This window comes from Ochotona princeps, chromosome 25 (genome assembly GCF_030435755.1).
Source record: "Ochotona princeps isolate mOchPri1 chromosome 25, mOchPri1.hap1, whole genome shotgun sequence".
Lineage (NCBI taxonomy): Eukaryota > Metazoa > Chordata > Mammalia > Lagomorpha > Ochotonidae > Ochotona > Ochotona princeps.
In genome coordinates this window covers 22,424,583-22,440,557 of record NC_080856.1, presented here as the reverse complement: position 1 = coordinate 22,440,557, position 15,975 = coordinate 22,424,583, and the positions used below count along the sequence as shown (strand labels likewise).

The 15,975-nt window shown below is 40.9% G+C and overlaps 1 protein-coding gene across 2 annotated transcripts in view; it reads right to left on the bottom strand.

The window, feature by feature from the left end:
* Positions 1-7,840: 7,840 nt before the first annotated feature.
* DGKI (diacylglycerol kinase iota) overlaps positions 7,841-15,975 on the bottom strand; it is a 402,429-nt gene continuing 394,294 nt past the window's right edge. The window contains exons 32-34 of one of the 2 annotated variants that reach the window (XM_058654978.1): positions 13,329-13,365; positions 11,630-11,729; positions 7,841-8,520 (exon numbers count right to left, since the gene is read on the bottom strand). In XM_058654978.1, coding sequence (XP_058510961.1) covers positions 8,404-8,520; positions 11,630-11,729; positions 13,329-13,365 — 254 coding nt within the window. In that variant the 3' untranslated portion in view covers positions 7,841-8,403. The remainder of the gene's footprint in view (positions 8,521-11,629; positions 11,730-13,328; positions 13,366-15,975) is intronic. The other variant, XM_058654979.1, reaches the window with a different exon arrangement.

Here is a 15,975-nt window from a genome sequence, read left to right as displayed (position 1 = left end):
TAGAAATAAAACTTCATTTTACTACCGCCACAGCTGCTACCTTTCGATACTCCACATGTGAGTTGGCAGCTCCACACGGCACTGGGAATTGACAGGGCAGAATCCAAATCACGAAAGAGCCCTTTATAATGGGACTGCAACTCTCCAAGCAGATGTAGCGTTTGACAGTGTACAAAGCGCCACAGCCACGGATACACTTCAAACCTAGACAAATTCTCCTACTTAGAATCAAATGAAACCAATTCTATTTGCTTGGAGGCAATGAGCTGGTCCTTGATTCCTCCGTTCTTGACAGGAATGGGTTCCTTCATTTTCATCCATTGTGCTTCAGAGAATATTCGGGTTCATGGTTGCCTGCTTAGTCAAAGTTCAAACAAACAAAAAACAAACAAACAAAACAAGCAAGCTACCTCCTCGGAGACTACTTTGGACCTTAACTTTACGAAGATGAATTTTTGCAAAAATATTCTATTGTGTTAGAATGCATGATCTACAAAAGTTCTAAACCTCATTTCCCAAAATGACAGTAATCCCACATTTCCCAACCCAAGGTGAGAACACCGAGAGGCATCACAGTTCAAGTTCCGGGCTTGTCTGTCCTAGGGGCTGAGGTGCTCGCTCAAGTGCCTCTGTTTCCTGCTGGAGTACCTGACTTTGATTCCCCACTCCGGATGCTCATTCTCATTTCCCGACAATGCAAACCCTGGGAGGCAGCAGGTGATGGCCCCAGTGACTGGTTTTCTGTCACCCAGGTGACTGTCCTGGACTGAGTTCCCAGCTTCCAACTTTTGTGTGGCACAACCTCTGCTTTTGCAAGCATTTGGGAAGTAAAGTGGAGCATTTGGGGATGTTCTGCTTCTCTCAAGTAGATTCATAGCTTTTAAGTTCTAATCATGTTGCAAATTATGCATGCATATGGTTAGTGTCTCAATCCAAGCAATGGAGGGGTGGGAAAGGTAGCAAATAAAAAGTGTTACTGTTTAGAAAACCCAGGATGTAAGGAATCATTTGGATTCATCATACAAAGATCTGATAAGTGTCCAGGCAAAAAACTAACCTAAAACTGACAAATCTCATCAATATCTTTGTGTGAATCACCTATAAATTTCAATCAGTAAATACTTAGTGCTTTCATCTGTTTTTTTTTTATGAGAAAATTTGTTAACATCTCCCATTTCTACCACTTTTTAAGAAGAAAGATCATAGCTGAACTCCAAAATAACAAGCTCACAGTCTACGAATTTAAGAAATAAATAATTTAATATTGTGAAGAGGAACTCCCCAAATTGCCCTGATTTTCCCAAAAAGTTGTCATGAATTAACACAAATCTGTGGACACATCAGGACTCTGGTAAGCCATCAGAGAATTCCTTCCCAAAGCAACCCATTGCTTTGGAAAAGTCTTAGAAATCTCTGACACTAGCTGATCCCATTTCTCCCCAATTCCCAAAATAGTCTAATTCTTCTAAGCTGGACAAATTGAACATTTCACAAATAACACTCCTGAAAGCCAGCCTGAACAAGCTTAGTCCATTTTTGTACCTTCTTTGTTTGATTTTCCTAGGGTACATATTTGCTGAGGAAACCCTGTGTTATTAACTGTGTTCATTTATGAGTTACCATGAGAATCAGTGTTAAGGTCAGCATGTTATTGTTGCACCACTCTGGAGACCACTTCTTTCTTGTCTATGAGCCCTTTTACTTTCCTAAGTCAGGGCAGGGAGTAAGGTGAAAGAAAATATTGTAGTTTTCTTAGAGAGTGAATGTAAAACCATTTAAAAAATTATCCTGGAGAGACTTCTTCCCTACCCGTAGGAACTTAAAACTAAAAAAATCAGACCTTGCTGTTACGGAAGAAAGGAAGGAAGATGTGCAACTAAAATTGCAGTTAGTTTAAATATAATTGTATCACAGCAGCCTGGGTGGTGTTTGTCTTATTTAATGACAAAATGCTACAGGAAATACCTCTTCACATTTTCATAATCAGAAAGCACGGCATCCCTCAGTCCCTACTCCAAGTCCTAGGCCTAGCTCCACACCACCAACACCTAGCAGGTGCTAAGTGGGCAAGGCAACTCCCCACTCCTTGCTTTTAATTCATTTCCTGAAATGATGACCTGTGTGCCTTAATTGAAATTTATATCTCCTTCAAGAGATTTGAGGATTGTCTATCAATTGCCAAATTATATACGTGTATGTGAGCAAAGCAAATACTTAGGATCGTGAAATCCCTGTTTCCAAATGGTTTGGAGTGTATTTCCAATGACTGCTGCTTTTATAAAAATACACCCTCTGCTATTTCTTTTGAAGGAACCTGAGGGAAAAAAATAAGTGTGATTTAAGTTCTGCTGCACTCTGAAAGTATAGCAATCTAAACATGGAAACTATTAGCTTTTTAGGCCAACATCCTTCCTAAGTAAGCAGTTGCTTTTTACATAATCTCTGAAGTTGGTTGTTTATTCTTCACTTAAACACTAGAAGAAACACTAACTGTGCTAAACTTGCTCCTCTTGATACAGTGTTAAATAATAACTCTTCAGTAAGTCATAAAACTGCCTCCCTCTTAACGTCCATCCTTTCTGCTCTGGCCTTGCATTATTCTAAAAGTTGTCTACCCTATAGAACTAAAAATGCAACAATTCTACTTTAACTTATCTCCTCCAAATATTCTTATTGCTAGTCCAAGTTTGTCTCCTTTTCAGATCAAGCATTCTGTTCTACACATCCATCTACCTGTCATCATTGATTCTCGTAAGATGTCCTTTCTCCTTCAAGTATAGCAAAACTTTCCTGGTGTGTTTTAGATCTCACTGTTTCTTTCCAAGCTAGTATTTGTTTTTGTAGAACTAAAAACACAGGTGACTGATATAAAAACCTTTGGTTGAATTTCCACCATAGGCTAGGTTACCTGAAGTTGTCCTGCACAGCACTCACCGAGCATCCTGGAATTTGTCTTTTCTTCTAGACTGGCACAATTAAGTCAAGCTATTTTGTTGGTTGAACCCCTTGTTCTATACTTAGTACGGTGCCTCCATCAGAGTAAATGATAAATATCTTTCAAACAAATTATTATTTGTATGCTTAAGGACTGAGTATATATGTAAAATAGCTTGGACTCTATCATCACAAACAAATCATCCAATATTCAGTTGTCTATGTTAAAGTCTATGCTTAAATGGAGTATGAATTGTTTTTTTTCTGCACCCTTCCGTGGACCAACTCAGTAAACCTAGCGTCCTAGGAGAGCAAATTGTCCAAGGATACTATAGTTTACTTTGTTCTATGGCATCTGAACCTCAATTCCACAGATGGCCCATGGGAGTTTAATACCTATATAACCCAGTCTAAAACTCCAGGGCACATTGCTTCTCACCTCATCAGGCACAAAAGCAGTAGACATGGCGTGAACTCTTAAGATGTAACTAACATACACATTTGGTCCTCATACATTGTTTTTCAGAATCAGAGCTGTCTGAATTCTGTGTGATAATCAAGGTTAATGGACATCTATTTGCTCTTTGGATAAATGGATAGTCATTTCGGGCACAATTTCATGTTGACTCATTTTGAGCACAAAACCTAGGGAAGATTTTGGCAGCTTTATGACAAAATGATTCATGATAGCAGCAGAAAATCCAGGAGCAGGACTGTGACTGTTGCTAGCACATTGGAGAAACACAAGATGAGAGACAGTCCAGACAGGATAAAAAGGTACACCCCAGGAGTGGTTTGAACCTGCACAACACAACAGCATGCCTGAGACCCACTTCTACCTCTGCTTCTGATGCAGCTTCTCACTAATGTACCTGGAAGATCACAGATGATGGCCCAAGGACTTGGGTCTCGGCTACTCATGTGAGAGACTAGAACGAGGTTCAAGGCTCCCGCCTTCACCCTGGCCCAGCCTTGGCTTCTGTGAGCATTTGGGTAAAAAGAACCAGAAAGTAGAAGTTCACTCTGTCTCTTGCCTTCTTCCTCTCTCACTGTCTTTCAAACCATCCAGCCAATCTTAGCATTCAAGAAAACAATGTAGGCTCAAATCAGAACGAGATGCTCAGTGGAGAAGACCTGTAGGACTCAGTGACTGCTGAACAAGGAATTCAGAGATAGAGAATTATGAGCTTCAAAAATGATCGTTCTAGGGCAGAAGCTACTGTTACTGTAAGAATGTTAGAAATGGATGAGAAAGATAATTTAATACATGTTCTACATTTTTCTTTGAAATGGCATAATCCACTTAGGTATAGCAATTAGTAGCTTTATTTGGAGATTATGATGAACCATTTTAACAGTGATCTACTTTCATTTTTAAATAGTATAACTTAAAAAACAATCTTGCTCTTGTCAGTGATTTTATTAGCTAATTCTACTGGAGGAAATATCAGCTTCATGGACCCCAAACTTTATATCCAAGTTTCTACTCCTTCTTGGCAGTAGTTTGCCCAAATTCAACATCATCTGGCAATCTACTGAGCTTTAGTCTTGTAAAGTAAGCCTTGCAGAGTAATTAAATATCACCAAGGAATGAATTCTCCTTTTTTTACTTGATGACCAAAAATAACATGGTCAAATCTCAGAGCTAAGGCAGGTTTCATAATTCATGGTAGGCAACAGAAGCAATTACAAGCACTCTTGGTCATGGACTTGTGATAGGCAATAGACAATACCATGTGTAACTATTTGATGCAGTAACGCATCAAAATGAGAATTCTCTGTCACCCACCTTTGCCTGTTTGTGTTACCTAAGCCTGTTGCTAAGTGACTAGCATGATTTGAAAATCTTTTTCTCCTTTTTCAACTTCTGAAATATATACACATATATGCATACAAGGAGCTGACTCCATATACATATGTGTGAATGTGTATATATTTGTACTTATACATTCATTTATATGAATGGATTATTTTTGACATAGCATTAAGATCACAATATTTCCTACTGGGTAGGACAATAGAGAGGCACAGAAGGCAGCCTTGATACCCATCTCTTGTAATAAAAGCTTTTTTAAAAATAAAACTAAAAAATCAAAATATTATTAATAAAATTGCCATGCAATACATGAAACTGCACCCTCACATTTTCTATGGCCATTATAAAGGTTGTGGTAAATGGATTTCAGAGATTGTTTTGGCATAGGGACTGTGGCTAGGTACACATGAACATGAGTGTGAGCTGTTGAGTGTCTCATGGCACAGACAGACCTGCCTAAGCAGCTACTATGCAAACACAGGAAGCGACAAGTTACTTGAGGCTTGCCACCAGCTGTTCCTAGTTTTAGTTAGGTATTTGCTGACTAAATTCTGTTTTAGAATCTGTTCATTATCGCCTCTATAGAAATAAGCAGAAATCTCAAAGCAGAGTTACCAGGCGAGGGTCCTTTTTTCCTTTCTGCTGTTCTCATCCTCTCGTCTGTTCTCCATCAAGTATTCAAATGCGACGGAGTGCAGATTAAACTGTTCTGTGGCACACTTAATGACATAAGTGTGCAACTGGCCCATGCAGTTGCAAGAAAACAAAACAATAACAACAACAAATTAACTTTGTAGTTTTTTAGAAAGCTGCTTTTAAATAACTTTTTTCACCCCTCTATTGGCCTAATCTAAAAACAGAAACCCAGAGCTGACAATGCCTCAACAAATACATTCCAAAACCCACTAAGCCAGTTGCCTCTTGCACCACTGTTTCAACAGGCTGTGGAGAGATGTTATCTTTGCAGGTCCGCAGTTTTCTGTCAAAGTTCTGTGGGATTTCAGACCAAGACCAGGCCATTTGCTTCTAGATGTCCTGAAGGCCCATTAAAAGTGATACAATATATTTAAGCTAGCTGGAAACTAGAACCATATGGCCTTGGCTCTTTCCAATGCCCAGAACTGTCACATGCAGTGACCAATTAAATAAAATGTGCTACAGGAGGTAAGGTAGATTTAATGTGCAAGCCATTAAATATGGGGTCATGCAGCTCATTTTTTTTTCTTTTTGAAAATTCAACCCTTAGAGTTGCTTGCGTTTTCAAAAAACAGATCATAGTTGCTGCCATATATAATGGAGGATTAGGATGCCTTTTAGCGTGGTTCGGAATACTGTTTAAATGAACCAGGATCCTTACAGTAGACAGTAGTTCATCTATTTTCATTGCAGGGGTTGATTGAACTGGCCCACTGCCACCGTACCCTGATTTTCTCTGGGCTGCTTGACATCCTTCAGGGAGGAATATGAGATGGTCTTTAATGAAAACAAGAGTCCTGCATCCCAGAAGCAGATACTTGGGAACTAAATGCTTCGTCCAACGTTAGCTTGATCCAAGGAATAGAAGGCACCTTCAAAGCCATATTCTAGTCTGTTTTAAGGATGATATTTCTGTCATCACATTTCCTTGACAGTTCCACCAACTGAAAAGCATTCAGCAGTAATCCAGTGATTAAATTCTCCTGGAACACATTTTCTTTTTTCCTAGCCTCTGGAAACAATCTGCTGCAATCCCTCCTTCATTCACCATAAACTCCAAAAGCAAATTTCATTTCTGAGACAGATATATGGAAAGATTACTGACAACCAACCCATTTTTCCACAGCTGGAAATAATGCCAACAATTGGACTTTGCAATGACTATAGAGACTCTGGTAATAAAATCCTTCTCCAGTGAAAGGCAGCTCCTCCTTAATGTTGTACAGCATACCCGTACTTGCCAAAGGATGATATGTGCCCAAAATGTGATTCAGATAAGCAACATGTCACCACTTGACCTTTAAGTTAAAAGTAGAGAAATAATCATTTATGGCCATATGCAGGCACACCAGAGAAGCACTTTACAGTACCAAAAGCAAAAATGAAAGAACCCTCAAGAGACTTCAGCGTTAGCCAAAAGCAAGACTCTTGGACCCCCACTTTTATTTCTGATCTACATTCAGGTCAAGCAAATTCTTGGACAAAACTTTAAGAGATGTTTCTCTTGATAACTTGGTTATCACAGAGTCCCATGGCAGGGCTTACACCCTACAATGCCACAACTGGACAGACATTCCTAGTTAGACTTCCATAGAAGTTTCTCATAAAGGAAACAAAATAGAGAAAGAATTTATGATGTTGGACCACACAGGGAAACGGGGCCGTCGGGTGTGACCTCAGAGCCTAACCAGACATGGAGAAAGTACACATCCGTGTACCCAGGCTTCCTGGAAAGCTGGCAGTGGAACTCATTAAATCAGACTTTGTCTTTGAATCAAGGCTTCCTAAGAATAATGAAAACCAAACACCTAGGAGGAAAACCTAGCATGGGGCCCCTCGGAATCCAAGAATCTCTCATTGCTGTTAGCCTCTGTGAAATTTTCCACTGTGTGCTGCTTTTTGCTTCTGTGTGTTATCTGGACATACGTTGCTACTTCTGTTTCTGCTTTTTTTTTTCCCCCAATTTGGTGAGGCTGCTTTCTATTACCACTCAATCAAGTTGAGAAGCAAACGTTGAGAGTGCTCCTTTCTTGTAAACAGTTCCCACACATGCCTTTCTGCTCTGCATTGGAAACAGCACTTACAATTGAGTGGTTCTGCAAACCAGCTGTGTGCCTTTGCTGACTCCTTGCCTGGGATAATCTCGACCGCAGCAAAAGGCAAAGACGGCTACACGTAGGCAGTACAGAGCTGTACAAACAGCCCAAGCTCAATCCGTCCTGCATGGCTATCAGCAAGAGCCCAGCAGCCTGGGCTGACCCCTGGGTTACCTCTCTGAGGCACCACTGAGCACAAACAACTCCCATGCCACCGCTGCCCCAGAGAGTACAAGTTAACCTTATCCACGTGGCACTTTCCAGCTCTGACAGAACAAAACGGGAGGGTTGGGGGAGAGGACATGCAAAAAAAGTCACTAAGTAGTCTCCACTATGTTCAGTCTTGGGACTTGAAAAACGGTTGCTGTGGGATACCCAGAAGGTTTTGAAGGGCCTTCAGACAATCTTGCCATCTTCAAAGACTGACTTTAAAAAAGAAAATGCTGAATTTTTTTTTAAGTGAGTGGGGGGCTGTTACAGAATTGTGTGGTACAGAGGAAAGATGAATGCATGGGGGAGGAGGGAGCGGTGCTGCTCACATGAACAGCATCCTTTGAATCTTTAAAATAAATAATACAGGTGAACACAGAAGTTCATGCTACTTGCTGGAAGCAATAGGATCAAATTTTGCGGAACAGGTATTCCACAAGCCCCCAGGTAGCCTGCCTCCTTCTCCGTGGGCTGTCATGTTCTGTTGCAGGTCTCGAGAGCCCTTAAATCCGGTGGCACAGTCTCAGATAGATTCTTGCAGGTGAGAGACTGATGTCTGGATTCCACCAGCTTCTTCCAGGGGAGATGCTCGATGGCCAGGAGGGCACAGGTGATCTGCTCACTCAGGTTTCCTTTGCATGTCTGCCACGGTCAAACAGCAGTTTCCAGGTCCTCGTGGCCAATGACCTTATAATTCTGGCGGCTTTCTAGATAAGCAGCTAGATCTGGGTCCCCGGCCTGCTGTGCTCTGTCTTGAGGTGTCTTACCCTACAGGTGACAGGAAAAGGGGAAGAGACAGGTATGTGGGAAGAGATTTTTTTTTTAATCATACAAATGATTCACCCAAAGATCGTTGATTAACAAGAAGCCTTTCATGTCTGGTGTTTGAGATGGTCCAAGACATTTTCAAATCTGCTTTAGGACCCACTGCATTAAACATGGGAGGTCAGTAAACTAGACCTTAATGTTTCTGGTAAGTGAGGTCTCTCTAAGAGAACAGAAGTGCACAGAGACTAACTGACTGTGTGTACAGAAATGACACGGGGAAGAATAAAGAAATCCAAACAGGGAGCAGGCACTCAGGTTTTTAGCTTAGGATCCTTTGTATTAACTACACGCTGGGAGTCTCTAGCAAAATACCAAACTGAAAGGAAGGAAACCCAAATAGTCTAAAAGGTTTTCTTGGCAGGTTTCAAAAGTCTTCCGGTAAGTCATCTTCAATCCGTGGCTACTCCATCTATCAGAAACGAGTTCCTCACTGACAACATAAGTAATAAGTGAGGATTAAAGAAATCTTGGGGCGAGTAACAAACACTAAGAGTGTAAAAGCCACCAACTGTTTGCCTAAACTAGAAGAAACACTGTTCACCTTGCATTGAGCAACTGTTTGTGTCTTTTTGTGGCTCTAATAATCTTTTTCTAGAAGAGCAACACTGTTTTCATTCTGTTCTGTAAGCATCTTCCACCAAAAAGATCATAAATACTTACGCTATGAAATCTATATCAACATTTTAAATGTTATCGTTTGTGATTTAGATACACATGTGTTGCAAGCACACACATCTGTATATTACACTTTTAAGAATAAGCTTAGTGACTGGATTTCAGCAACGAAAGCAGGAGGCATGTTCATCTTCTGTATGGCAGCAGGAATTACCTCGCATGCCCTGACACTTGGGATTTTTTGTTCAATGATGCAGGTTTACCTGTTTCAAAATGTTATTTTAAGTTCTAAAAAAGGGTAGAGACATGATCACTGTACCAAAGAAACAGCTCCTTATCAAACTGCAGGCAAGTTTTATAAAAATGATCAAAGATGTCTCCATCCAGGCTGTGCCAGCCTCAATTAAACCCGCTCCTGGCAGCCTCTGGGAGTTTGTGCAGTAGAGGATGAAAAGAGAGGTAACAGTGCCTCAAAACTCTTTAGATATTTGGAATTTGGGATTTAGAATTTAACAATTAGCTTGAAGTTCCTAAAACAATTATTATTCAATCTGTTCACAATCTGAGACTATGCCATCATTACATCAGCAATTACGAGCTTCCAAATATTCAGGAAGGGAAACCAAGGGTGGAGGTTAAGTTGTGTGTATGGGCATATCCCCAGCCAATGCAGGCATTCAGGGAGTGAACTGGCAAATGGAAGACCCTGTTGTCTTGTTTCTTAAACACATGCATAAATAGAAACTTTAAGGCAAAAACAAAACAAAACAACAACAACAACAAAACACAAAGCAAAACCAAGACATAGCTCAACTGTGTTGAACTGGCTTTTGGAGGAACTGATACAAAGGGGGGCCTCAGGTGGTGTGCCAGGGAAGTGGGGAAATCCATGGTGTGCAATTGCCTAGGAAAGGAAAAACAAGGTCTGCAAAGATCTTCTCAGTCTGTGTACCATAATTTGAAGAACTCCCAGAGGGAAAACTGTGCGTAAGTAGATTTGCATCACTTATATGAGTTAAAGGAACCTTAGGTCATTTAATAGGCTCCTAAGTCAGTCATCTATGCTTCATGGCTACATTAATTGGCTCAAACCCTAGCCTAACATACATCTGCTTTAAGAAGGCCCCATCCATACAATAAAATTCTTTCCTGCAACTTTCTAAGTGGCTGGTCCTTTCTTGGAGTCTACCAGGGTATCTATTAAGACACAGGCAACAAAACACATTCTACACACCACATCTGAAAGCCAATATTGCTAGCATCCATGACTCTGTTGAGTAAGTGAGGTACTCCACCACCGAGTAAGGATAACCTGCCAGGTGAGTAGCACTGGGCTCGACACCAGAGAGCTCAATCTAGGTTTGGGCTCAGCTACAGCTTCCTGCACCAGTATGCTCATGCTTTCCAGTTTCTTGGTTGAACTATTAGGGAATAATAAAAGAATACAAATGAACATAAGCATTTAAAAACAAAATAAAACACTGCCTAGGCACACTGAATTGAAGATTGTAACCGTTTCTAAATCAGGGCCTGCTTACATGGGTGTCCATAAGTAATCATTCTGTTACCTCTATCAAGAACACCCACAGATTCATGGAAATTTTTGGAATTAAAACATAGGCTCAATTGGCTAACCGTTCACCTCCAAGTGCCGGGATATCATAAGGTCATCTGGTTTGTGTCCTGCCTGCTCCATTTCCCATCCAGCACCCTGCTTGTGGCCTGGGAAAACCACAGAGATGGCCCAAAGCCCTGGGACTCTGCACCCGTGTGGGTGACCTGAAAGAAGCTCCTGGCTCCTGGTTTTGGATTGGCTCAGCTCCTGCTGTTGTGGCCTTTGGGGAGTGAACTAGCAGATGGAAGATCTTTCTCTCTGTCTCTCCTTCTCTTTGTCAATCTGACTTTTCAATAAAAATAAATAAATCTTTTTTAAGAAAAGATGTTAATTTTGTTGCAAAAAGTGCTTATTTTTAAAATAATATGCCTTTTCCATGAACTTTTGGTAAACCCATCAAATCTTGGTCTACAGCCACCACAGATTTTTATCTACACTGGAGTAAGTACTCTTGGGGGAACTTCTTGGTAGTCAGGCCATTATCTTTGAACATGAGCCTCATCTCTCTCCCAGGGCTTTGGACTGCAATTCTGTATGACTTGCCTGTTCGTGTTGAGCAAAACAACTGCTAGTTCCATGGACACCATGTTCAGAACTTTATAAAGCCCCATAGGCAAGCACACACACCCTCCTTTTGTGCTTATACATTTAAAATGCAGTTCTCTAAATGAAGCACTCTATTTTTTCCTCTTTTTTTCCCAAAGCCCCAGGCACTTCCATAAGCACTGAAAGGATGCCCAGGCTACGGACACAAGCGGAGGCAACAGCGCCTGCCATCTCCCCCAGTGGGAGGATGTTTGCACTCACTCATTGAGTTACCTTGGAGTCCGTCTTTCTCAGAGATGCTCCTGCATCTACGAGAAGCTGGCACACAGCCCGGTTCCGCTGGCAGGCAGCCTTGTGCAGTGCAGTCTCACCCCTAAATCAAAGATAAATGGGAAATTACCCATAAAGGGATTGGGAGGAAGGCAGCAGGGGATGGGGTGAGGAGATATTTGCTACTCCTACTGATAATGGTGGGAGCTCCTCAGCCTCTTTCACTGGCTGAGTCCGTGGCTGCAAGATACTTTCTAGGGAGAAAGGCAATGAGATATCTAAAAATTCCATGAGGTAGTCATCAACTGAATATTTGGCTTCAAATTCTTTATCAAATAGCATCAGTTCACTCTGCTTAGTGACATCTAAAAAATACTATGCTGGATGTAGGTTGTACTCAATGACACTATGAAACAGACCTATTATGTAAATGTGTCTGAATATGGAAACAATTATTTGCTGGCATTTTGGCAGGGTGTGAAGGGCAGCAGACAGAGTACTCGGGGAACAGCATGGAGAACTCAGAGTCCTTCCATCGCGTCAGCCAGTGCTTGGTAGATAGCAACTGGCCTTCAGGGAAATAACTCCTGGGAACCAGACTTCAAGGAACCAGGCCAACACCCACTCACTGTTCAACCTACTTTGGATTCAGCGTAAGTGGCAGGTGGAAGAAGGGGCAGTCACAGAGGATATCATAGAGGCACAGTGAGACTCTGGGAGAGTTCAGGAGCCAAAGCTCTCCCAGTGGGCAGCAGGCCGGAGGCCAGCCACCGAGTAGGGAAAAGCGGATAAGGGTGAGTGGCTCCTTCCCCATCTCTGAAAAGCAATCAAAGGGGAAAGATAGTCCTATTCTAAGGCTCAATGTGAACAGGGTTTTTCAGGAAACATCAGAAATGGAGAATGAAGGCAACACTGACAACCTTATTAGCAGGTGCGCGTGTGTAGGGCAATGGGGAGCTCCTTTGGTACCTAGTCATTCATGGCTATACCTTGTCCTTCTCATCCTCCACTCTTCATTTTTACTTAGCAGCCTCCTTTTTACAGAGCTAGCTTCCTATCACTCTCACTCATTTGTATTCCTTCTTTCATTTTCTTTTTAACATGCTCTAGTGAGTTCCATAGGCTCTCAGGAGTAGTTGTTCATTCTTTCCTTGTTCCTGTTTGAGGAGCATTAGTGCTGCCATAGGAATAACAAAGTTGCAAACAACGCTATTGGTTGAGGGAACCTCCCAGAATGTATGGCTTCCTCAAGTAGCATTCCTTATTGGACACAGAAAACGGCTGGCATCACTGTGCCCTTGGTTCTCCAATGGTCATACATAACGGGTTCCATTTACAGTATGACAGAAGTTTTATCATCACATGGAAAAGATAGTTAAGGAATTCAGAATTCATTTTCTCACAAACATTAGTTCAGACGGAATAAATTTAATGCATACAACAAAAGGTAAATGTATTTATTTGGACTTCTCAGCAGTCCAAGATGCATGAATGCAGAAAGACTTGCCTTATAGGAAGTTTTAAATAGCAAATACCATTGATGACTCATTCAATCATTTACACTACTCGTGCACATTATGTAATCTAGATTATGTTTTCCATATATATCTAGGAGAATTATGTAGTCTTCAGAGCATTTCATAGATAATTTCAATAGATTAAAAGGTATACTTTCAACTATATCAAGAAAGGCAACACTCACGTTTCACTGTCAGCCATATCCAATAACTCAGAAGGTCCTAAACAACAAGAAGGCAAGATGCCCATTAAAAATAAGTTCAAGAAAATTTGTAGTCACAGAGCTCAATTGTCTTTAAAAACTGAGTCAAAGGAGTCATTTGCAGTAGGGACAATAATACCAAAACAAAATCAGAGGATTCTTCTGCTTCCCTGCCACTGGTGTCCCGTTTCCCATGACACAAGACACACCGAGCATGAGACACAAAGCTGTACTAGAATGACACAGTCGCTACCATCAAGACACTCCTCACCAAGTTGAAGAAATAAAACTAACTGGAACATAACAGCTGCAACAATAGTTGACAAGCTTGCCAGAACGAAAGGGGAAGGTGGATTTCAACGACTGTTTCTCACTCTTTGGTTGCAGTCTAGAGTCACAGATGTACCAGTGTGAGAGCTACATGACCCCACACTTGTCACAGAATCCAATCTTCTTGGTTAGAGTAAAATTCTAAGTTTTACAAAATGTCCCTTCCAAAGTCCTGTGAGAAATTTTATACAGACAGGCAAAAATTATTATGGATGTATCCTTAGAAATGGTAATACGTTGCATTTGGGTTTTTACAATGTTCCATTTGTTCATCAATTAATCTGCTCAGTCTGAGAACACTGCTAGTCATGTGCACCTTTCACCCCTCGGACCATTGCTTCCCGTTGCAGTGAGTTCTGTGACCTAACTTCAAGAACTGCCTCTCTGGGGCCCGGCACAGTAACACAGTGGTTAAAGTCCTTGCCTTGCAAGCGCTGGGATCCCATATGGGCGCCAGTTCTAATCCCGGCAGCCCTGCTTCCCATCCAGCTCCCTGCTTGTGGTCTGGGAAAGCAGTCGAGGACGGCCCAAAGCCTTAGGACCCTGCACCCGCATTGGAGACCCAGAAGAGCTCCTGGCTTTGGAATGGCTCAGCTCTAGCCGTTGTGGTCATTTGGGGAGTGAACCATCGGAAGAAAGATCTTCCTCTCTGTCTCTCCTCTTCTCTATATATCCGCCTTTCCAATAAAAATAAAATCAATCTTAAAAAAAAAAGAATTGCCTGTCTAATCTCTACATTATTTACTGGTCCTTTTACCTGTGAACGGGTGAGCACTAAAATGTATACCCTAAAGTGAAACCAACCAAGATAACTGGGGATAAATTTTTATATTCTTCAGTGGGATACCTATTAATCCATTTTTAAATCTCTTATTGTTTTCTCCCTCTCTACACTGAGATTCTAATAAATTCCTTGAAGTTCCAGTCTGTATTTGCTCACCACTTTCTTTGCGCCTGCTGTACAGCTGGGTGCCAACCTAATGTTTAAATATTTGGTAAAATGAATGAATAAAAGTGCTTGGAAATTCCAAACATGGTTCAAGGGATTTTAGACTTTACAAATATGATTCAGGTGATTTGTTCTCTCTATTGGTGAATATAATTAGTATTGAAAATTAAATTATTGTGCACAACAAAAAGGGGGAGGGTTATAACTTAACTATGAATGTCTTTAGGCAAGGAGCAGACAACCAAGATACTATGAGGCCTTCATAATCTTCCTTGTCATGCAACAGTTCAAGGACCTTCGCCTCCAACTTCCACGACATCATTTCTGAGACTTGGTAAATCTTCTATTCAATGCACTTCCTCTTGGTCCTATTTAACAAACAGACTTCCCAACAAGTTCATGAACCTGGATATAATTAACATGCAGAAACTGATGTAAAAGAAAAAATTAAAAGTCCCCTATCATCTAGATATTCCTGCTTCTAATACATCGTGTATATTGCTTATGCCAGAGTATTTAAACATACTTTAATCTATCACATGGACCTGCCTTCCTATTCCAATCGAAATCCCCAAAATATTCTTCTCAGAAATACAAAAGATGATGTAAAAGTTCATCTGGAAACACAACAGACCATGAATAGACAAAGCTATCCTGAAGAATAAAAATCAAGCTGGAAGAACCACAACTTCAGAACTCAAGACATACTACAAGGCAATGGTCATCAAAACAGTCTGGTACTGGTACAGAAACAAAGAATAAGATCAATCGAACAGAATAAAAACCCCAGAAGGGAATCCACACACATACAGTTAATTAATCTTCAACAAGGAAATGAGAAATAATCCTGGGGGAAAGTCTGGTCTCTTTAACAAATGCTGTTGAGACAATTGTTTAACACTATGCAGAGGTTAAGAAACAAGATCCCCACCTTTTACTTTATGCAAAACTCAAGCTCTAAATGAGTCAAAGACCTAAATTTGCACCCAGAAACCATCCAACTATTAGAGGAAAACATAGGAGGCACTCTCTAAGATACAGGAATTGGGAAAGGCTTCTTAGAAAAGTCACCAAAAGCACAGGCAGTCAAAACCAAAACAAACAAATGAGACTACATCAAACTATGAATCTTTTGTACAGCAAAGCAAACAGTAAACAAATTGAAGAAACAACCAACAGGACAGGAGAAAATTTGTGCACACTTACACAACTGAAAGGGGAATAATATCCAGGATTTACGAAGAGCTTCAGAAACTCAACCACCGCAAAACAAACCACCTTGTGAAGAAATGAGCAAAGAAAATGAACAAATATCTTTTAAAAGAACAAATGCAAGTAGCTAATAGACAT